Raw genomic sequence first — 22,761 nt, 5'->3', positions numbered from 1 at the left:
GCTAGGGGTCCTGTCGTTGGTGAGTCTGGAGCTTGAGGCATGGAGCTTGGGTTCTCATTGTCATCATCGATGAGTCCTGGGTTGGTACTGAAGATCGATTTAGATGTCCAGAAGTTGAGGCCTGATGGCCAGAGAACCTGTGAATTTCTGTGAGTCCTCTGGGGAAGTTAAAGGCCCAATGTCTGCAAATCCACGTCCACTTGAGGGTTGAGACCTGCCCTGGTGTTAGAGGTCTACAAGATTATGAGAGGCATAGATAGGGTGGATAGTCAGTACCTGTTTCCCAGGGCACCGATAGCAAACACCAGAGGGCATATGTACAAAATTAAGGGAGGAAAGTTTAGGGGAGACGTCAGGGGTAAGTCCTTTTCTTTACATAGAGGGTTGAGAGTGCCTGGAATGACTTGCCAGGGATAGTGGAAGAGGCTAAAACATTAGGGGTATTGAAGAGCCTCTTGGACAGGCACCTGGATGAAAGAAAAATGGAGGGTTATGGGGCAGTGTGGAGTTAGTACTTTTTTTGAAAAGGATTATATGGGTTGGCACAACATGGAGGGCTGAAGGGCCTGTACTGTGCTGTAGTGTTCTATGGTTCTAACTACATTTGTGCATGGGTGTGTGGGTTGGAAGAATGGGGCTTGTTTTGCTGTTGTTGTTCTCTATGGTGGTGTTCTGTTTTGCTGTCTTTGCTGTTGTTCTGCCAAGCATTGTGGGTATGTTCTGTTGGTACCGGAATGTGTGGCTTGACTTGCGAGCTGCCCCCAGCACATCATTGGGGTTGGTTCTTAACATAAACAATGTTTCACTGTATGTTTTGATGTACAAGTGATAAATTTGAATCTAAGGTTGTCATAGCCATGTGATTTAGTCTGATTAATATAATAGAGAAAACTACAGCACAGAAACAGGCCCTTTGGCCCATCCAGTTTATGTTGAACAATTTACACTGCATGGTCCCATTGACCTGCACCCAAACCACAGACCTCCATGCCCCTCCCATCCATGTACCTATCCAAACTTCTCATGAATGTTGAAATTGAAATCACATCCAACGTTTGTGCTAGCAGCTCATTCCACCTTCTCGCCACACTGAGTGTAGAAGTTTCTCCTCGTATTGCCCTTAAACTTTTCATCTTTCACCCTTAACCCATGACCTCTAATTCTAGTCTCACCAAACCTCAGTGTCTGCTTGCATTTATCCTAGCTATACCCTCAATTTTGTATACCACTATCAAATCTCCTCTTAATCTTCTATGTTGTAAGGAATAAATTTCTAACCTATTCAATCTTTCCTTGTAATTCAGGTACTCCAGTCCCGGCAACATCCTTTTTAATTTCCTCTGTACTCTTTCAATCTTGCAGCTTCCCAAAACTGTACACAATACTCCATATTGGCCTCACCAACATCTTGTACAACTTCAACATTACATCCCATCTCCTGTACTCAGTACTTTCATTTATGAAAGCCAATGTGCCAAAAGATTTCTTAATGATTCTATCTACCTGAATTATGGACCTGTATTCTCGCTGAGTAAGACCTTGGCTGCATGAAATTCCATCTGCCATGTTTCAGCCCATTTTTCCAGCTGATCCAGATCCCGCTGCCTTGATAGTTTTCCTTGCTGCCCGCTACACCCCCAGTCTTGGAGTCATCAGCAAATTTGCTAATCCAGTTTACTACATTATCATCCAGATCATTGATGTGGATGACAAAAAAATGGACCCAACACTGATCCTTGTGGTGTTGACAACTAGACAACAGGCCTCCAGTTAGAAAGGTAGCCATCTTCTACCTTTCTCTGGGTTCTCCTACAAAGCTAATGTCTAATCCAATTTACTTCCTCATCTTGAATGCCAAGCGACTGAACCTTCCTGACCAACATCCTATATGGGACCACGTTAAATGTGTTGCTGAAGTCCATGTAGGCAACATCTACTGCCTTGCCTTCATCAACTTTTCTGTAACATCCTTGAAAAACTTTATAAGATTGGCTAGACATGACCTACCATGCATCAGTCCGTGCTGGCTATCCATATCAGTCCCTGTATATCTAATTACTCGAATATCTGGTCACTTAGAATACCTTCCAAATCTTTCCACTGCTGATGCCAGGCTCACTGACCTGCAATTTCCTTGTTTATTCTTAGAGCCTTTCTTAAACAATGGAACAACATTAGCTATCTCCAATCTTGGTACCTCACCTGTTGCTAAGGATGATTTAAATATCTCTGCTCGGAGCCTGGCAGTTTCTGTACTTGCTTCCCAAAGGATCCGAGGAAACACCTTGTCAGACCCTGGAGCTTGTCTATCCTGATTTGCCTCCAAACACCTCCTCTGTAATCTATAGAGGGTCCATGACCTTGCTGCTGTTTTGTCTCACTTCTGTAGATTCTGTCCATCTCCTGAGTAAATTCAGATGCAAAAAAAATCTATTTAAGGTCTCCCCCCATCTCTTTTGGCTCCATGCATTGCTTACCATACTGATTTTCCAGAGGTCCAATTTTGTCCTTTGCTATCCTTTTACTGCTAACATATCTGTAGAATCCCTTAGGATTCTTCTTCACCGTGTCTATTGGGGCAACCTCATGCCTTCTTTTAGCTCTCTTGATTTCTTTCTTAAATGTTCTTGCATTTCTTATACTCCTAAGTATCTCATTTGTTCCTACCTGCCTATATCTGATTATTTTTTTTAAACAATCTTAATATCTCTTGAAAATCAAGGTTCCCTATACCTGAAATCATTACCTTTTATTCTGACAGGCACATACAAGCTTTGTACTCTCAAAATTTCTCTTTTGAAGACCTTCCACTTAACAAGTACACCTTTGCCAGAAAACAGCCTGACCCCAATCCACCCTTGCCAGATCTTTTCTGATATTATCTAAATTGGCCTTTCTCCAATTTAGAAACTCAACCTGAGGACCAGTCCTTTTGTTCTCCATAATTACCTTAAAACAAATGACCTTGTGATCACTAGCTGCAAAGTACTCCCCTACAGTCCTACACAGACTTCTGTCACCTGCCCTGTCTCATTCCCTAATAGCAGATTAAGTGTGGCATTCTCTCTTGTTGAGACTTCTATATACTGATTAAGGAAACTTTCCCGAACTCATTTTACAGACTCAATCCCATGTAGTCCTTTTACAGTATGGATGGGAGTCCCAGTCTATATGTGGAAAGTTAAAATCACCTACTATCACAACCTTATTTCCTGCAACAGTCTATAATCTCTCTACAGATTTAGTCCTCTAAGTCCCGTGGACATTGGATGTTCTATAATATAGTCCCATTAACATGGTCTTACCTTTCTTATTCATGAATTTCACCCATAAAGCCTCACTAGACGAGTTGTCCAGTCTGTCCTGATGGAGCACAGCTGTGGCATTTTCCCTGACTGGTAATGCCACCCCTCCCCCTTTAATCCTCCCTGCTCAATCATGTCCAAAGCAATGGAAACCTGGAATATTGAGCTGTCGTTCTTTCCCTCTGTAGCCAAGTTATTCCAGTAATTTAATAAAACATTAACCAGTAGAATGGTAGTAACTAATTAGTGGGCTGCAGTAATGCTTATTACTTTATTTGAAATAGCCAATTTGTAGAGTGCAAAATTCCAAATAAATTAGCATGGTTACATCAGATTTTCAAAGTTAAGTTCAATAGAATACATTCTGAACACAATTCTGAATAAGAATATTAGATTTTAAAAAGTTAAAAGAGCAAGTGATCATGTGAAGAGCAGTGAGTTGGCAGGAAAGTTTTGAACAGATTGCCTTAAAACTAATGTCTATATCCTTTTTTTATCAGTAGAAAAAAAAGAACCATAGTGATTCCTGCAGGAAAGGAAACCATTTGGCCAATCTTGTGCATGCTAGCTATCTGTTAAAGGTAGCACTAGTGTTACGAACCCCGTAACTGGGTCACTTACCAGCAAAGATAGAGAGGTCCGTTGAAGTCTGATGGTACTATTTTTAACAGTATTTATTAGTAAAAATACACAAAAATAATATCAATGCAAACATACAGATAATATATGTCATCAATACTAAATCTAAAAGTGTGGGTATAATAATAATCAATAATAAATAAGCTCTATCGTTGTCTAGGGGATAATGTATTGTCCGATGGAAATATAAAAGTCACTCAGTTCATTCAGGCTGCAGCCTTTGGTTGGAGTCAAGAGAGATTTTTAGAAACTTCCCAGCTTTTCCTTTTTATGATTTCGATCCTTTGAGAGTTCCATTGGTGTACCCGGTCCTTTAGCTAAAGCCGTTCTTCCGTGGCGAGCCTGCCAATTCCCAGGCAAGGGAGAAGGACACACGCGAGCCCTCCACTGGCTGTCGATATTAAACGCTGTCACGGGATTTCTAGCGTTTCTCCTGGTGCGTCTCAAGGGGTTGTTCCCCAGACCCTCTTTTATCCTTACTCACTGGGTCTCAGATGTCAATCAGGTTGGGAGGATGCCATCCCCCAACCAGCCCACTCTGGTCATCCCCTGAGGGCTTCAATGAATAGTACAGTACTCAATACACAATTCCGTCTCCAAGAGACAATGGCTGTTATCAATGGTTCTGCCTTTCAGAGGCCAGGGCACATTCCAAACCCTGCGTACTCTGGATGTCTCTCTCTCATTTCCTGGGTCCCAGACCCAAATTAATAGCGATGTTGTGATTCTCAAAAAGGAGGGGGCTACTTTGTACCCTTCGGCCCCTCAGAGTTGTGGCACATTCGTAACACTAGTTCTACCCCCAACTCTTTATGTAGCCTTGCAAAGAGACCTGATGAGATGATTTTCAATAATAGATGGTTTCCTAGTTGAGAAGGGTTCCATTATTATATAGACATCCATAAATCAATTTTGTCCATAAGCTGGAAAATAATTGTTTCTGCATACACAATCATGTGATGGGGTAACCATATTGCATCAGTACTGCTTTACCACAATTGAAATATTCTCTGCATCGTAGTTGTATGAATTCCAAGCTCCCTTAAAGTCTTGCCTTCTGCTGTATTGGATACTTTAGTGGCTTGAGAAAATGCCTTGCAGAGGTAGTGTGCAATTACACCTTGACCCAAACGGCTGGAAAACAGCAGTTGTGTTTGGTGGCAAATGTACTAGCTTATGAAAATGATGCAGGCATTATTATTAAGAACCATTAAAATCTTGAATATAACATTCTTGGAAGCAGAGTACCTCGGGACCTCAAGACTAAAATAGTTCCTAAACCAGAATGCACAAAGAGCTGTCATCCTAGCTGTTTTGTTGGACTTCTTGATGACTGGAAGAGATGACTTCCAATTTCCTTTAAGACCCCTTACTTTAAATCTAATAAACCACCCCCTCCTTGTAACAAGTTTTTAACTCCGTATTTTTTCTTTAAATCTTTAAGTAGGTTTTGATTTATCTTGAATAAGCATCAGGCTAATGGATATTTGGCACTAGTTTTAATTTCCAAGGCAAATCATCTGCAGTATTTCATCTTAATAATCAAGGCAATGATGGTCTACTTCAGGACCAATCCTTTGACGTGCTTGAGAGAATGCGTGCCTTACCATTAATGACTGTCACCCAATACTTTGCCAATTGTCAGTGGCATTTCTCCTTTTTCAAATCATATCAGAACTACCTGATAGTAGTTAGTTTTAATATGCATTTCAACTTCCATTCCATTTCTTTCTTAGATGTACTACCGTCACTTTTTTTGTTTTTGGAGATATGGTAATGGCCAAATACTATACAAATTAAACAGTACAGAATTTGTAAAGGATTGCACTCCAAAGATGACTATTGTTTGTGCTCAAGCTGTTTTGCTGTCAAGTATTTTCGTCACCTAGTGTATGAAATGAACCAGTTCTGCTGTTCATAGGCACTAATGAGGGGGGATCTCATTGAAACCTATTCAATGTTGGAAGGCCTCGATAGAGTGGATGTGGAGCAGATGTTTTCTATGCTAGGGAGTCTAAGACCAGAGGACACAGCCTCAGAATAGAGGGATGTTCATTTAGAATGGAGATGAAGAGGAATTTCTTTAGCCAGAGAGTGGTTAATCTGTGGAATTTGTTGCCACAGGCGGCTGTGGAGGCCAAGTCATTGGGTATATTTAAAGCGAAGATTCTTGATCAGTCAGGGCATGAAGAGATGTGAGAAGGCAGGAGATTAGGGCTGAGGGATATGGCTGAGCCATGAAGAAAAGGTGGAGCAGACCAGATGGGCTAAATGGTTTAATTCTTCCACCATGTCTTATGGTCTGTACATTGGACTTTTGGATTTATGGGAGCTTGTTTCTATGTTTCAATGCCTGTAAGGTATTCATAACCCAGGGACTGCCTGCATTCTGTTTGTAAAGTACTTAGAGATATCCTTGGAAACTATGTAAATATAAGTATTTCCTGTTAAAAGTGAAAGAAAAACAAGGAGACATCATATTCATGCCCCTTTTACTTCCACGTACCAACAACAATTTGGCAGTCCCTAAGGGTCAAAGGAGAAGGGAGGACAGTTTGAGGAGATATATTTGTGGCTGGCTGCTGGGCTGTTCAAAAACTGGGAAAAAGCTTCCCCTGTTTCTCCTGGTATGAAATTTGACACAATTTAAGTGTTGATGTAATTATGAGATGAGTAGAACCTGGTTCAATTTGTCACCAATCATATCTGTACAGCAATTCAAATCTAGCAACTTTATTGAGATAATAGAGTATACTGGAAATTCTCAGTGGGACAGACAGCATATGAGACAAAAGAAAGAGCTAACATTTCATTCAAACAGCCTTTGTCAAGTTTTAATAAGATCCCCATTAAGCTATCAACATAGTGTTGTGATGGAAATGAGAAAGCTTCTTTGGGTCTCAAAGGCAAGAGTTCTGGACACACAGTTTTAATAAGGAGTTTATTTACAAGGGGAGAAAAAGCTTGGGAACAACACAAGCGGCTACAATATTCACACAAACGCGCTTAGAATAGAGGAGCGTGGGAAAAGTCAGGTCAGCAGTACAATACATGGGAAAATGGTCTGGGGACGGAGTACAGGTACACATACAAGCAAGGGGAAAAGTAACTACAATACCTGCCCCCTTGGCTATGGGCAAGCACAGATCTTTGCTAAAGGGATAACAATAAACACTCCCACAAACCTATTCAATGCACACATTACCACATGTCTCCAGAGCTGTTCTGTGGTCTTCAGCCTGGAGTGAAGCAAGGTAGTCCCACAAAGATGGCAAAAGAGAGCGAGCAAGCCAAGCACTTGTAGCACCCTTTATAGGTCGGGGGCCAACGGCTTGGTGCTAGACAGGTTAATCCAATTAAGGTGGCCAATGGTTAGGTGTGCATTGATTAGTTGGGAGGGGTGAAATGATGACTGGCAGGTGGTGTGACCTCCGACCAGGTGAGGGCAGTGCTGTCATGTGACAGGCATGGCTCTCTGGTTACACGTAGTAAGCTGTGAATCTGAAGCATTACTTTGAGTAAGTTTGGGGAAAATAAGAACACTTCCATTTGAAACTTCAGGAAATCTTTTCTAAACTGGAGAAACTCGTATTGCCCGACTTGTTGAGTTCCTCCAGTATCTTGTGTGTGTTGCTCAAGGTTTCCAGCATTTGCAGAATCTTCTTCTGTTTATATTTTTCTAAACCCACACGATTAAAAAAAAAATATATATGAATGATCTACTCAGGGTGCTGGAATAAAACTGAACATGAAGGCTTTTGACCTTTGAGGTAGCAATCTTTTCACCAATCATGATTTAAGTAAGTGTTTGTTGTAACTACTCAGTGATGACCAGGAATTTAAAAGATTATGTATCCGCCATCTTACCTCACACATATTTCACAAAGTCAGTGGCAGACATGCTGTCCTGCTGCTTGTGAAATTAATAACTAATGTCTTGGGTTTGCTGCAAACAAGAGAAAATCTGCAGATGCTGGAAATCTAAGCAACACACACACGCACAAAGTGCTGGAGGAACTCAGCAGGCCGGGCAGCGGCTACGGCGAAAAGTACAGTTGGCATTCCTGCTGAAGGGTCTCGGTCTGAAACGTCAGCTGTACTTTTTCCCATAGATGCTGCCTGGTCTGCTGAGTTCCTCCAGCATTTAGTGTGTATTTCCTAGGTTTGTTGGTTCCTTTTAAGCTGCTGTGGCCAAGGTGGAACTTAATCCAAGTGTCCTAAACACAAGTACCAACTGACAATTAGATTGTGGGGATAAGGGTCTCAGAGTCGTAGTACTCCAGTTCTTGAATGCACCCGACATAGATTTGCCTTACACACGTTGATCACTGACAAAATGTTGGAGAAATGATGCTGGTTGGGATGTTTGAATGGAAAATGAGAAGTTGTAGAGAAATGTAAATTAGGAGATGTGGCAAAGGATTGAAATTAATTCCATTGGAAAGATCTGATGTCAGGGAAAAGTAAAGGGAATTTTGTATGGAAATTTTGAGTACTGTTTAAATACCAAGTGCTTGTTTGCAACTTTCAGAGGATTTATACAGTCTGAGTGTTCTGTTTTCTGCTTTAACTCTTTGTGTGTAACCCTTGGTGTAGGATTTCAGTTGGTTTAACAATGTACGCTGACTGTCCACCAAGAAAATTGGTGTTGTTAATCGTTAGGTATATTCTTGTTGTATATTTAACAAAACCTGTGCAACACACACACAAAAAGCTGGAGGAACTCAGTAGGTCAGGCAGCATTGATGGAAGTGACATTTTGGGCCAAGACCCCTCTTCAGGACTGAGAGGGAAGATGAGAGGTGCCTGAATTAAATGGTGGGGAAGGGGAAAGATGCTGGCTCGGAGGTGATGGGTGAAGTCAGGTGGGTGGGAAAGGTCAATGGCTGGAGAAGAAAGAATCTGATAAGGGGAGAGTGGACAATGGGAGAAAGGGAAGGTGTAGAGGACCCAAGAGAAAGTAATCGGTAGGTGAGAAGTAGTAGTAGATTGGGGAATGGGCGAGGGAGAACTTTGTTCACCGAAAGGAGAAATCGATTTCAAGCCATCAGATTTAGATACTACCCAGATGGAATACAAGGTGTTGCTCCTCCATCCTGAGGGTGGCCTCATCTTAGTTGATTGACGTGGAATGGTAATGCGGATTGGAACTAAAATGTTTGGCCACCAGGAAGTCCGGCTTGTGTCAGCTAGTGTGAAGGTGCTCATTGAGCTGGGCCCTGGACACAATAGGCAAACCCAGCAGATTCGCAGGTGAAACGTTGCCTCACCTGGAAGGACTGTTTGGGAGGTGGGGGAGGAAGTATATGGGCAGGTGTAACACCTGGGCCACTTGCAGGGATAAGTGTCTGGAGGGAGATTAGTGGGGAAGGAGAATGGGCAAGGGAATCGCGGAGTGAGCGATCCCTGCGGAAAATGGAGGTGGGGAAGATAGAGATATTTAGCGGTAGGGTCCCTTCGGAGGTGGTGGAAGTTGTGGAGGGTAATATGTTGGATGTGGAGGCTGATGGGATGGTAGGTAAGGAGAAGACAGTCTCCATCACTATTATGACGATGTAAAGATGAGGTGAGTGCAGATATGGGAAATGGGGGAGATGTGTGTGAGGGCAACATCAATAGTAGAGGGAGGGAAACCATGTTCTTTAAAAAGGAGGACTGGAACGGAAAGCTGCATCCTGAGAACAGATGTGGCAGACACAAATAATTTGAGAAAAGGGAATAGCATTTTTACAGGAAATAGGGTGGGAAGAGGTATAGTTTAGATAAATATGGGAATCAGGTTTATGAAAGATATTGGTTGACAGTTTGTCCCCAGATATGGAGACAGAGAGATCAAGAAAGGAGAGCGAGGTGTCAGAATTTAAGGGCAGGATGGAAGCTAGAGGCAAAAATTGACCGGCTGAGCATGGGTGCATGAAGCAGCACCAATACAGTCATCAAAATGTAGTGGAGGAAGAGTCAGGGAGAAAAATCTGTTGGCAAAGAGTTGATGACAAAAATCTGTTGAGCCTTTCCAGGTTCTTTTTGTAAAGGGGGTTTCTTCTTTTTTCTCTTTGTTACTGTGTATGTAATCAAAAGGGCTTCTTTTGTTAAAAGCAGGAATGTTTCTTTGTTGCGAGAGAGTGCTGGGAGAATGGTATTCCTTTGTAAACCAAATGGGGATTAATGTTCTTTCTTCTGAGTCTGTAAGCTTTTGTTGATGGGCTTTTGGGCAGATCGGCGGCGCGAGGGGGTCGAGAGAGAGGACGCAATGCTGTAAACTGGGCGAGGATCGGACCCCAAGCGGGGGTCCGAGGCCGGGAGGTACTCCGAGGATGAAGCTAGATGTGCTTGGTTGACCACTCGGAGGGTCCTGAGCTGCGAGTCGAGGAGTTCGGAGGGGATTGAATGGTGGCCAGAAGACTTCAGTAATTGAGCTCCAACGGTTGTGCACGAAGTGGTTTGGACTTTGATAAGTTTGGCGCCTTTTCTTTATTTTTTTCTCCTTATATATACTGTATCATTATTAATCACTTAGTTATAGTAACCTTTATAAATTGTACTCATTTAATCACATATGGTGTACTGTCTGTTTTTGGGCGAGGCGGGGACATCACACAGCATCCAACCAGCAGATTACCCAGTTTGGCGGGGCCGAAGGCTGCTCCCCCTAGACGAGAATGAGCTGAGTGAGCCTGAGGCGACCCAGGGAGTTACATTGTGTTAGCTGAGAAATATAATTGAAATTAGTTTGGAAAATTATAAATAGGTAGGGACAGAGTTCAGGAGAATTAAACTTCTGATAGGAATTTTTGAATGTTGAACAGGCCCTTTAGGTCTCCATTGTTGTGCTGAGCCAATTAAGCTATTGACACCTAATCCCTTCATCCTGCACATGGTCCATATCGCTCTGTTCTCTACATATCTCAGAGCCTTCTAAACACTTCCTCTATCATTTCTGCCTGCACCACCCTCTGGTACACACATCCCAGGCACCTACCACTTTTTAAAAATAAACTTTCCCTGAACATTTCTTTTGAATTCCCTCTCATCTTCGATGGATGCTTTCTAGTATTAGGTATTTTGGTCCTGGGGTGGAAGATACCAGCAAGCTACGTTATCTATTCCTCTCATGCTTTCATAAATTTCTATCAGGTCCACCACTCAGCCTCCACCACTCCAGAGAAAACAGCGCTAGTTTGCCCAGTCTCTCTTTACAGCATATTTCCTCAAATCCAGGAGGCATCCCACTGAAGCTCTTCTGCGCTGTCTCCTTTGCTGTTGCCTTATAATAGTATGACCAGAATTGAATGCAATACTTCAGATGTAGCTCATCATCATAAAATCTTTTGTATTTGGTGCATGGCTTGTCTTCTAAGACTTGGTGAAGCTCTTTCAGAGTAATTTCTTTGCCTTTGATACTTTGGAATTTTCTTTTTCAGCTGTGCTTTCAAAACTACCAAGCTATGCATAGTGCATGAATGCGACAGCACAAAAGATGAAGGATGTCTTTCTTGATTACAAAAGTTCAGCCATTGAATTGTGTCTACTATTTGGTTGCAAGAAAATGCACTAGAAACCTGATGGTGCCAACAGGACAACCAATGAACAGGTTATTTAGAGGATAGTAGGGAGCTGTTGATGAGAAACTTTGGGGTACAAAGTCCAGAGATGACATCCAGGTAACTGAAGGTCCAGTCACTTCAGGCAAGTGGAGGAGGGATGTAGCAAAGTCTGTAGGCTGGGGACTGAAGTGAAGGGTGTTTGCTGGTGGGCAAGGTGGGGTGGGGTGAGGTGAGGTGGAGTGGGGCTGTGGGTGGATTTGTAAACGCTGAGAATTTTGAAATGCATAGCTCTGGAAAGGGAACCCACTGGAATGTTATCAAATTGTTCACGTTAGGTGAGTGTTGGAGGAAATGATCCCCAGTTAACATGCTGACATTCAGGATGTTTGAATTTAACTTGAGTAATCTCAGGACTTCACTGTGAGAAAAATGTGGTCATGAAGGCATGGTGTCAGCTGTTTCTGCATCTCAAGAGACACAACTCAGAGAAGGCAATGATGAAATACACTGCTGTCTTCAATGTACCAGAACAGCCTTTGTTTGATTGAGAGAAAGGCATCTGAACTTCATCACTGTATACCTAGTATAAACATATCTACTGGGAAACAGTGACCCCTGTCATTACAAATATCCCCACCCTCCACCATATGCTTCTTAAACCTGGACTGCTTGCACAAGGCACCTCAGAACACTGGAGGGATACTAGCATTGCCAAATAGATGTGTGGTGGAGAGCATATTGACTGATTGCATCTTGACCTGGTATGAAGACACTAATACCTGTACCCTTAAACAGAACTTTCTACAGAAAGTAGTGGATACAGCCCAGTCCCTCATGGGTAAAGCCCTCCCAACCATTGCACATCTACACAGAGCACTGAAACAGGAAAGCAACATCCTTTATCAGAAACCAGACCGTTCTCTCTTCTTGCTGCTGCCATCGGGAAGGACGTACAGTAGCCTCAGGACTCACACCACCAGGTTCAGGAACAGTTGTTAACCCATAGCCATCAGGCTCTTGAACTAGTTGGGATAACTTCTCTCAACTTTGCTCGCCCCATCACTGAACCGTTCCCACAACCTATGGACTCATTTTCAATGGTTTGATTCATCTCATGTTCTCAGTGTTTTTTAAATTTTGTATTTGCACAGTTTGTTATCATTTGCACATTGATATTTTGTCTGTCGTGTGGGGCGCAGTCTTTCATTTATTATGGCTCTTGTATTTACTGAGTTTGCCCACATGAAAATGGATCTCATGGTTGTATATGGTGACATATGTACTTTAATAATAAATTTACTTTGAACCAATGCCACTGTCATCATCCAAACAACCTTTGCAGAAAAGAGGCAAAGTTTGCACAACTGTGAAAAGTTGACTCATCTGTCAAGAGTGGAAGCATGTGAAACTATGATCCTATGTTGCAAGAGAAGGGGAGGGGAGAGAAAGATCAATGTTAGAACCTGATACCAACATGATTTAAAAAAAACCTCAAATTAATTGAAAACATTAGTATTACATTAATAGCTGTCAATACTTAAACATATTCAGGGTATGTGAAATATTGAACGGGGGTTGTGATATTAGAGGATTATACGCTCAGTGACCATTTCATCAGGCACATCTGTACACCTGTTTGTTAATGCAATCAGCCAATCACGTGGCAGCACCTCAGTACAGAAAAGCATGCAGACGTGGTCAAGAGGTTCAGACCAAACATCAGAATAGGGAAGAAATGTGATCTAAAACCGTGAAATATTTGTTGGTGCCAGATGGGTTGTTTTGAGTATCTTAGAAACTGCTGACCTCCTGGAATTCTCATGTTCAGCAGTCTCTAGAGTTCCAGAAAATGGTACAAAAAAAAAACAAAAAAAAGGGAAAATCCAGTGAACGGCAGTTTGGTGGGTGAAAATCAGAAGTTAGAGGAGAATGGTCAGAAATTGACATGAAGGTGACAGTAACTCAGATAACCACGCATTACAACAGCAGTGTGCAGAAGAGCATCTCTGAATGCACAACATGTCGAACCATGAAGTGGATGGGGTACAGCAGCAGACAACCACAAATCTCTCACTGATTATTGACATGAGGAGGAAACCAGAAGTCCATGAGCCAGTCTTCATCAGGGGATCTAAGGTCAGCAACTTTGAATTTCTCAGCATTATCCTTTCAAAGAATTTGTCCTCGGTCCAGCACACAAGTGTTATCACAAAGAAGACACTTAGAAGTTGGTGCAGATTTGGCATATCTTCTAAAACTTTGACAAACTTCTATAGATGCCTGGTGGAGAATATACTAACTGGTTGCATCACAGCAAAAGGAACACCAGTGCTCTTGAATGGACAGTTCAGCACAGGTAAAGCTCTCTCCTTCATTGCTCACATTTCCAAGGAGTGCTGTCACAGGAAATCAGCATCCATCATCAAGGACTTGTTCTGTTTTCGCTGCTGCCATCATGAAGGAAGTACAGGAGCCTCGGGGCGCACACCACCAGGCTCAGGAACAGTTATTACCCTCAAACATCAGGCTCTTGAACAAGAGGGGATAACAACAATCACTCCATCATTGAAATGATTCCACAAGCTATGGACTCACTTTCAAGGATTCTGTAACTCATGTTCTCTACTTACTGCTTTTAAAATTTTTTATTATTACTACTTTTTTGTCTATTTTTGTATTTGCAATTTGTTGTCATTTGTACATTAGTTGTTTGCCCATATTTGTTGTGTTTTTCCATTGATTCTATTGTGTTTCATTGTATTTACTGCATGGCCCACAAGAAAATGGTTTTTGGAGTTGTATATAATAACATATATGTATTTTGATAATTTACTTTGAACTATGAATATATACTCAATGGCTACTTTATTAGGTATGGAAGATTCCTAATAAAGTGGCCACTGAGTATATGTTGGGATTGAAGGATGTAAATATATAATGTTTGTATGTGAGAAGGTACTTGCCTTTATCCTGGGAGATAGTAGAAAAGTTGAATTTCTGCTTGAAGTTGTCATGTGCCTTTGTTCTTGGTGTGAACTGAACCATTTCTACACACACACACACACACACACACACACACACACACACACACACACACACACACACACACACACACACACACACACACACACACACACACACACACACACACACACACACACACACACACACACACACACACACACACACACACACACACACACACACACACACACACACACACACACACACACACACACACACACACACACACACACACACACACACACACACACACACACACACACACATTTCACCTTAAGATAATTACAGTAATGTGGAAAAACTGACCAGGTGTATCTGACTATATTTTCAGATTCTTTGTCTCACTTGCTGTGTATAAGTGTCCTGATTTATGCAGCAGTGTGCCCTGTGTGCTCGTTGGTTTCTAAGTGAAGAGAATATTTTTCCATTTCAATTTGCCTGTCACAACATTTCAGTATTTAACTTTGAACACAAGAGATTCTGCAGATGCTGGAAATCCAGAGCTACACAAAATGCTGGAGCAACTTAGCAGTCTGGGCAGCATCTATGGAAATGAGTAAGCAGTTGAGGTTTTGGTCAGAGACCTTTCATCAGGACTGGAAAGGAAGGGGGAAGATGCCAGAATAAGAAGCTTGATGAGGTTGGTGACGGTAGTGAAGGCAATGTCAGAGATGCTAGCCTTCATTGACTGGGTAATACAATATAAGAGCAAGGAAGTTGTGGCACAGCTTTGTAATATTGATAAAGACATAACCAGAATATGTGCAGTTTTGGTTACCTCATTGTTGAAGTTGTATATCATTAAAAGGATTTTGTTGGATTATGTCGATAATTGATGCATTATTAACTATTATTTGCAAAGTACCGTACAAATGGAGAAAAGACGTGGCTCAATTTGGTACTCCCATTCAGAAAGCCGAAATGCAATCTCTTTACCTCATCTATTTGTTCACCAACTAGATTTGCACTTAGTTGCTTCCTAGAATGCAGTCCACACATAGTGCTGTTTTATTGTCTTGCAATCCTTCTATATGATGTTCTTAAAGGTAAATATGTTTTTATATAACCATATAACAATCACAGCACGGAAACAGGCCATCTCGGCCCTCCTAGTCCGTGCCGAACTCTTAATCTCACCTAGTCCCACCTACCTGTACTCAGCCCATAACCCTCCACTCCTTTCCTGTCCATATACCTATCCAATTTTACCTTAAATGACACAACTGAACTGGCCTCTACTACTTCTCCAGGAAGCTCATTCCACACAGTGGATGCATCCACAATGTGGATGCAATAAAATGACTGTTTTGGCTAATGTTTCCTTCTTTCCTGAGGTACTCTTTCCACACAGCTCTGCACTGCCACGTAAAACCACACTGCCCTGGTTTGAGATTTTAACTACTTGGCATCTTGCACTGAACTAGTGAACCAAAATCAGAAGTAAAGGCTTAAATGCTGCTGTTCCCAACACCGAACCTTGTCAAGTAACTGTTGTTACCCACCTGGTCACTGTTATTAATATTTCTCCCAGCACTCATTCACCTCCTCCCTCACCTCCATTCAGGTCCCTAAACAGTCCTTCCAGGTGGGGCAACACTTCACCTGCAAACTTGCTTGGGTCGTCTATTGTGTCTGGTGCTCCCGATGCAGCCTCCTGTACATTGGTGAGACTTGTTGTGAATTTGGAGGATTACTTTGTCGAGGACCTCCACTGCATCCACCAAAAGTGGAACTTCTGGGTGGCGTATTATTTCGATTCTGATTCCCATTCTGACATGTTGGTCCATGGCTGCCTCTTGTGTCACGATGAGACCACCCTCAGGGCAGATTAGCAAGACCTTGTGTTCCGCCTGGTTGGTCTCCAACCTGATGGTCTGAATGTTGATTTTCTCCTCGTGGTTAAAAAAAAAAATTCCATCCCACTCCCCACTTCTTCTACTCCCCATTCTTGCCTCTTCTCACCATCCTATCACCTTCTGTTAACCCTCCTCCTTCCTTTTCTCCTATGGCTCACTCTCCTGTCCAATCAGATTCCTTCTTTTCCAGCCCTAAATCTTTCCTACCCTATTGGTTTCAACTGTCACCTTCTTGCCATCGTCCTTCCCCCTACCTGTGTTCAGCGTGTGTGTGTGTGTGTTTTCTTGTGTTCTCAGTATGGGTGTTTTCTAAATTCCTGATACAGAGTACCAATTTTTAAAAACTCTGAATATGAAAATTTAATGTATAATTAAGAATGAAAGACTTATAATTAGCCTTTACAGCAGAGTTGTAAGTATTAATTCAATGTCTAATGACTGTAAAAATCACATGATTGATGAGGTTAAAAAGTAAAATGTCCTGTTTTTCTGTATTTAATGCTCTTCCTTTTAATTACTTCATGCTTTGAGCTTCCAAAAGTCTTGTTGACCAGAGCATTCTAGAAGTCCAGTTATGCTCTGTGAACTATTTAGTATTGGACTATATTTCACTCATACTGAAATTTAATGGTATGCATTCTTACAGATTAATGGCTCAAGAAGAGCTTGAATTCTCAATTATAAAGTGTTATGGGTCTTGATGATACTTTGTAGAGAAGCTGGAAGAGGGGAATTATAACTTGGTAATGTTGTCACTTGCCATCTCCTACTCCCCATCCCAAGCTGAAATAGGCCACGTGGTTTAATTTGGCTCTGATGCTCCTTTTACAGATGTTTTTAACAGAAGGGTTCTGCTTAAATGTAGTTATTGCCAGCCCTTTGTCCTCCCGTTGTAATTGCAAAGGTAACAGCTGGGTAGTCTCTTTAGTCATTGTAAGTTGTTTGCTTTTTGCATCATATTTGTAAAAAATTAAGCTCTCCCATTTCCTAATTCTGTTTGCTTTACCTTTCTTTTGCTGAAAGTGGTTGAAGTTCTGCAGTCTGATAATAATGGTTTTAAACGATGCTTCAATGACCACTGATAGGATCTCCAGCACTAAACTACTTTTGGCTAGGTTCATTAGTCTTGATGTAAACATGAATTTATCCTAATAAGTTTTAAAATCTTTTCTCATAAGGTGCACAAGGTATTAATTAATTAGAGCTGTACTGAACTTAATTTGGGAAAAAATTATGACAAAAATCGGACTTTACAGTAAAGTATGTCAGAATCCAATGCTAAAATTTTCTTGTTGTAATTAATGTGACAAACGTATGAAGAATGAAAGTAATGTCCAGTGAGCAGTCATTCCTCACTGAAGAGCTGAACTCTACACATTAAGTAGGCTCAGTACAATTTTTCTTTACCCATGTTAGGTTCATATTGGGTTCTTTTTGTTACCTTAATGATACATGAATTTAAACCTCACTGTATTTCTGAGAGTAATATTGGATATTTGTTTCTGCAGCTTTATTTTTTAAAAAAATCACAGTCCCGACCAAATCCTTTCTTCAGATTTGTTGATGGGGGAGATCCTCGATGGCAATTCCTGGCCCAGTGATGCAGGTGGTGATATAAGGCCCTCTGTCTTGCGGCAGAGTAAAGATGACGAAGAACTATCAGAAACTATAAATGATTCCCTTGGAAATTCTGAGCAACAGGTAGAAGGAACTTCTCCGAATGTACCAAGTTTGGCAGATTGCAATACTTCAAACTCTGCGAGAATGGAAAAGAAGAAAAGGGATGATTCTCTAATCAACAAGGAAAAGCAAATAAAATCTACTTCGATTGTAACACACTCAGTGGGAACAGGTAGCTTGGCTCACTTTTATCAGTATTTTAAATTGTAATCTACCTGTTTGTATAATTAGTATCTGTGACTAAAATCTGACTTATAAAAGATATGCATACTAGTATGAGATGATCTTCCACTTTAGGAACATCTGGAGAATTCATGTTTGCAGCATGAATGATATTAATTATTTTTAGAATGCTCACAATGTTATCTCTGAAAAGTTTTATTTCCAGATGATGTACAAGAATAATAAAATTAGCATAGAATTTCATAGCCCAGGAGACCGTTTCATGGTGATACTTGGGTTAATTTGAGGTACGGTGTGGAGGAGGCCCTTCTGGTCCTTTGAGCTGTGCTGCCCCAGTAACCCCACGACCCCTATTAACCCATACCTAATCACAGGACAACTAACCTCCCCGGTACATCTTTGGAATGTGGGAAGAAACCAGAGGACCTGGAATAAAACCACAGGAAGGACATACAGAGACTCCTTACAAAACAATGTCAGAATTGAACTCCAAACTCTGGAATGATGCAAGTTCTAATAGTATTGTGCTAACTGCTATGCAACTGTAGTTCATCTCTCATGTCAGCACTGGCTATGCCTCCAAAAGCGTATCCAGATATATACTTAAATATATTGGTACTTTGTCTCTTCTATCCTTTCAGGCAGTGAGTTCTAGACCCCTCTGCTCACTGGATAATTTTGTTTTTCTCTCTGTTATGCCAAAAGGTTTGTGGATTAAGCTGGTAAGACAGAAAGATACACATTCCCCTTATCAGTTTCAAAACTTCATTCATAAAGACAGAATAGAGCAAGCACAAAAGTACTCATCTAGATGTGCGTGGGCCCCTCTCATTGCAGTTTTTCATATCAGTGTGTATAGGAGTGAGCGGCCGGGGACTTAGAACGGAATCTGCTGGAGCCTCACTGATGGGCTGGATTGCGAATTGTGCTGCGGATTGGGCAGGGTGAGAGGTGAGAGTGCCCGTGCACGTCTGGATGACTTCTAGTCCTTCTAGCAAAGAACTTAAATCCATGTTGCTTACTTACAAACTGTGCAGCTAAGGGAAATGAGCCCCTTCTGTTTACCCAATGTACATTACTCAGTTAAATTTAATGGGGAGAGAAGGCAGGAAAATGGGGTTGAGAGAGATAATCAGTCAACCAAGATTGAATGGCGGAGCAGACTGGAATGGCCAAATGGCCTAATTCTGCTCTTTTACTTAACTGTCTTTGTGGTCTTAAATTATCTTCAGTTTCCTTTGTACTAGAGGAACTAACTCCAGACTAAACCATCTCTTATCATGACTATAATGACCCTGCATCCTCACATACTTAGCATTTTCTACAGTGTTATCACATTTTTCTCTGTTGTGCAGTGCAGAATTTTTACACTGTCCTAGTAGTGGTACAGTTAACATCTCATTTTGTGTTATCTCAACATTCTTGTCCTTGTACTTTTGGCCCTGGCAAAAACAAAATCACTACAACCAATATGCTCTTTTAATCACCTCATCTGCCCGGCCTTGTGTTCAGGTATTTGTCAACACACACTCGATGTTACTGTTGAGTTAACAAAAAAAAAAATCTCCTTATCAGCATTTTCTAATGTTGCAACATGCATACTCCTGCTTATAATGTCATTGTCAAAGATTGTAAGGAAAGATAGAGAGTGAGGTCACCTTTGCTTATCCCAAACTAGTGTTTACCACATTTTTTTCACCGGTTCCAGAGTAGATTTAACCATATAACCATTACAGCACGGAAACAGGCCATCTTGGCCTTTCTAGTCCGTGCAGAACGCTTACTCTCACCTAGTCCTACTGACCCACACTCAGCCCATAACCCTCCATTCCTTTCCTGTCCATATACCTATCCAATTTTGCTTTAAATGACAATGCCGAACTTGCCTCTACCACTTCTACTGGAAGCTCATTTCACACAGCTACCACTCTCTGAGTAAAGAAATTCGTGTTACCCCTAAACTTTTGCCCCCTAACTCTCAACTCATGTCCTCTTGTTTGAATCTCCCCTACTCTCAATGGAAAAAGCCTATCCACGTCAACTCTATCTATCCCCCTCACAATTTTAAATACCTCTATCAAGTCCCCCTCAATCTTCTACACTCCAAAGAATAAAGACCTAACTTGTTCAACCTTTCCCTGTAACTTAGGTGCTGAAAACCAGGTAACATTCTAGATTTGAAGATTTTTTTTCTCTCTCTTCATTCTGTCTCAGCCCTGCTTTGTGAACAGTGAGGGCAGAGGGAGTACGGTATAAAAACAAAATAGAAGGGGAGATTTCATCGAGGGCCAGTATCAGATTCATTAATTTATCATGTACATCAAAACATAGTGTATTGCATCATTTGTGTTACCAGATTCTGACATGCCTGGCAAGCATCGTCATGACCACCATGTTCAGCAGAACAATGCTGTATAACAAGCCCCTTTCCCACCCTTGCACACACAGACAAACCTCCTGCCCTGGAGCTAATGGTCCCTGGTCCTGATCTCTCAGACTCGTAGACATCAGGCAATGAGGCATTGTTGGACCAGCTTGTGGGAATGAGGAGGGTCAGTTAGATGGAGCACACCTGGGGAGAAGTGATTATCACATAATGAGGCTTGGTTAATAAGGAAATGTCCAAAGTGAAATTTCACTGGGTTAAGGAGGGACCCAAAAATCAAATCAAAACTGCAGATGCTATAAATCTGAAACAAAATTAGAAACTGCTTGGAAAAAAACTCAGTGATTCAGACAGAATCTGTGGAGGAGGAGCGACCGATCCGGGATTGAATGGAACCAAATAATGGGAGGAAAACTCAAAGAGAAAAGGTAAATGTGAGACTAGATATCTCTGCGTATAGGCTGGGCATCTTGTCACAAAGGAAAAAGGCAGAGGAACAAAGCCAAAGTTCCTTGGATGACAAGGAAAGTGAAGATAATGAAGGAAAAAAAGTTATGCAATGAACATTAGTTGAATAACACCATTAAGAACCAGCCTGAACACAGGTCACTCTGAGTGGAAAGGAAAATGTAACTAAGAATGCAAGAAGGGTATTAGCAGCTAAAACCTTCACATCAGATGAAGATTTTCAACCTGAAATGTTCACTCTCCATTTCCCTCCTCCGATACTGCCTGACCTGCTGCGTTTCTCCAACAGTTTCAGATTCCAGCCCTTCAGTCTCTCACCTCGCATAGACAGGTGAATACCAGTTATCATATAAGGAATCTAAAAATAGTTAATGAATCTATAAATAGAAAGGTGGCACTAGGTGGAAGGTGTAAGCCATTAGGAATAAAGAAAGTACCTTGCGGCAGAAGGCATAGCTGGAATGCCCAGAAATAAAATTGGCCATCATGCTTCATCTGAACTAGAATGTTTTTCTGGGGGCCCAACAGCCGCACTGCCCGTTACACGTGTGTGACTAATTAATGTACTAATGGAATGTGGAAGGAGAATGGAGCACCCAGAGGGAGCCCATGTGTCCGGGAAGAACATGTAGATGGCAGCAGAATTAAACTCCGGTTACTGGAGTTACTAACACAAACTTTTATACGACTGCGCCACTCCCCCCACCCCACCGATCACCCTAATAAGGACACATGTCTCCAAGTGTCCTTAATATTGCTGTCTTGGAAATTGTTTAAAAGATTGTTTTATTACTTCAGGAAGAACTGGATGGCATCAGGTTTTTGGCTTTGTCCATCAGAGTACGTGTGAACACCAAATCACATACGTCATGGAGGAGTAATTTGTCCCACATAACTCTGTAAACTTTTCTCTTCAAATACCTATTCAAGTCCCTTCTGGAATAGAAAATCATTTTCATTAACTATGCAGCAGACTGTAAACACTTACATATATAAAATCTTAACAATCATCTTATTTTCAAGGACTTTTCATCTCATGTTATTGAAACTCATTGCTTTTTCTTGGTGTTAGTTGTCTTTTGCAGGTTGGGTGTGGTCTTTCATTGGTTCTGTTATGTTTTTTTGATTTACTGTATGTCAAAGCAAACATATATGTCAACATATGTACAGTATATGTGACATAAATGTACTTTGATAATTTATTTTGAACTATGAACTTAAATTTCTTGTTTCTGAGCATAATCCTGTCAATGGAAATGGTCCCACTATACTAATTTTATAATACTACAACTTTAAGCAAAACCATTCAGCCCATCAAGTACATAGAACCATTAGATACAGGAACAGAATTAGGCCATTTGGCATCGAGCCTGCTCTGCCATTTCATCATGGTTGATCCATTTTCCTCTCAGCCCCAATCTCCTGACTTCAGCTCGTACCCCTTCATGCCCTGACCAGACAAGACCCTATCAACCTCTGCCTTAAATATACCCAATGACTTGGCATCCACAGCCACCCCGGCAATTAATGCCACTCTCTGGCTTAAGAAATTCCTCCTCATTTCCATTCTAAAAGGAGGCCCCTCTATTCTGAGGCTGTGTCCTATGGTCTTGGACTCTCCCACCATAAGAAACATCCTCTTCACATCCCCTCTTTCGAGGCTTTCAACATCTGAT

The 22,761-nt window shown here is 41.5% G+C and overlaps 1 protein-coding gene across 5 annotated transcripts in view; it reads left to right on the top strand.

Annotated features, from left to right (window-relative positions):
* Positions 1–22,761, top strand: part of LOC132404920 (long-chain-fatty-acid--CoA ligase ACSBG2-like) — an 83,799-nt gene that overhangs the window by 13,332 nt on the left and 47,706 nt on the right. For 4 of the 5 annotated variants that reach the window (XM_059989530.1, XM_059989526.1, XM_059989527.1 and 1 more), the window contains exon 2: positions 17,877–18,220. In XM_059989530.1, coding sequence (XP_059845513.1) covers positions 17,932–18,220 — 289 coding nt within the window. In that variant the 5' untranslated portion in view covers positions 17,877–17,931. The remainder of the gene's footprint in view (positions 1–17,876; positions 18,221–22,761) is intronic. The other variant, XM_059989529.1, reaches the window with a different exon arrangement.

Source organism: Hypanus sabinus, chromosome 14, assembly GCF_030144855.1.
Source record: "Hypanus sabinus isolate sHypSab1 chromosome 14, sHypSab1.hap1, whole genome shotgun sequence".
Classification (NCBI taxonomy): Eukaryota; Metazoa; Chordata; class Chondrichthyes; order Myliobatiformes; family Dasyatidae; genus Hypanus; species Hypanus sabinus.
This window is presented reverse-complemented; position numbering and strand designations above follow the sequence as displayed.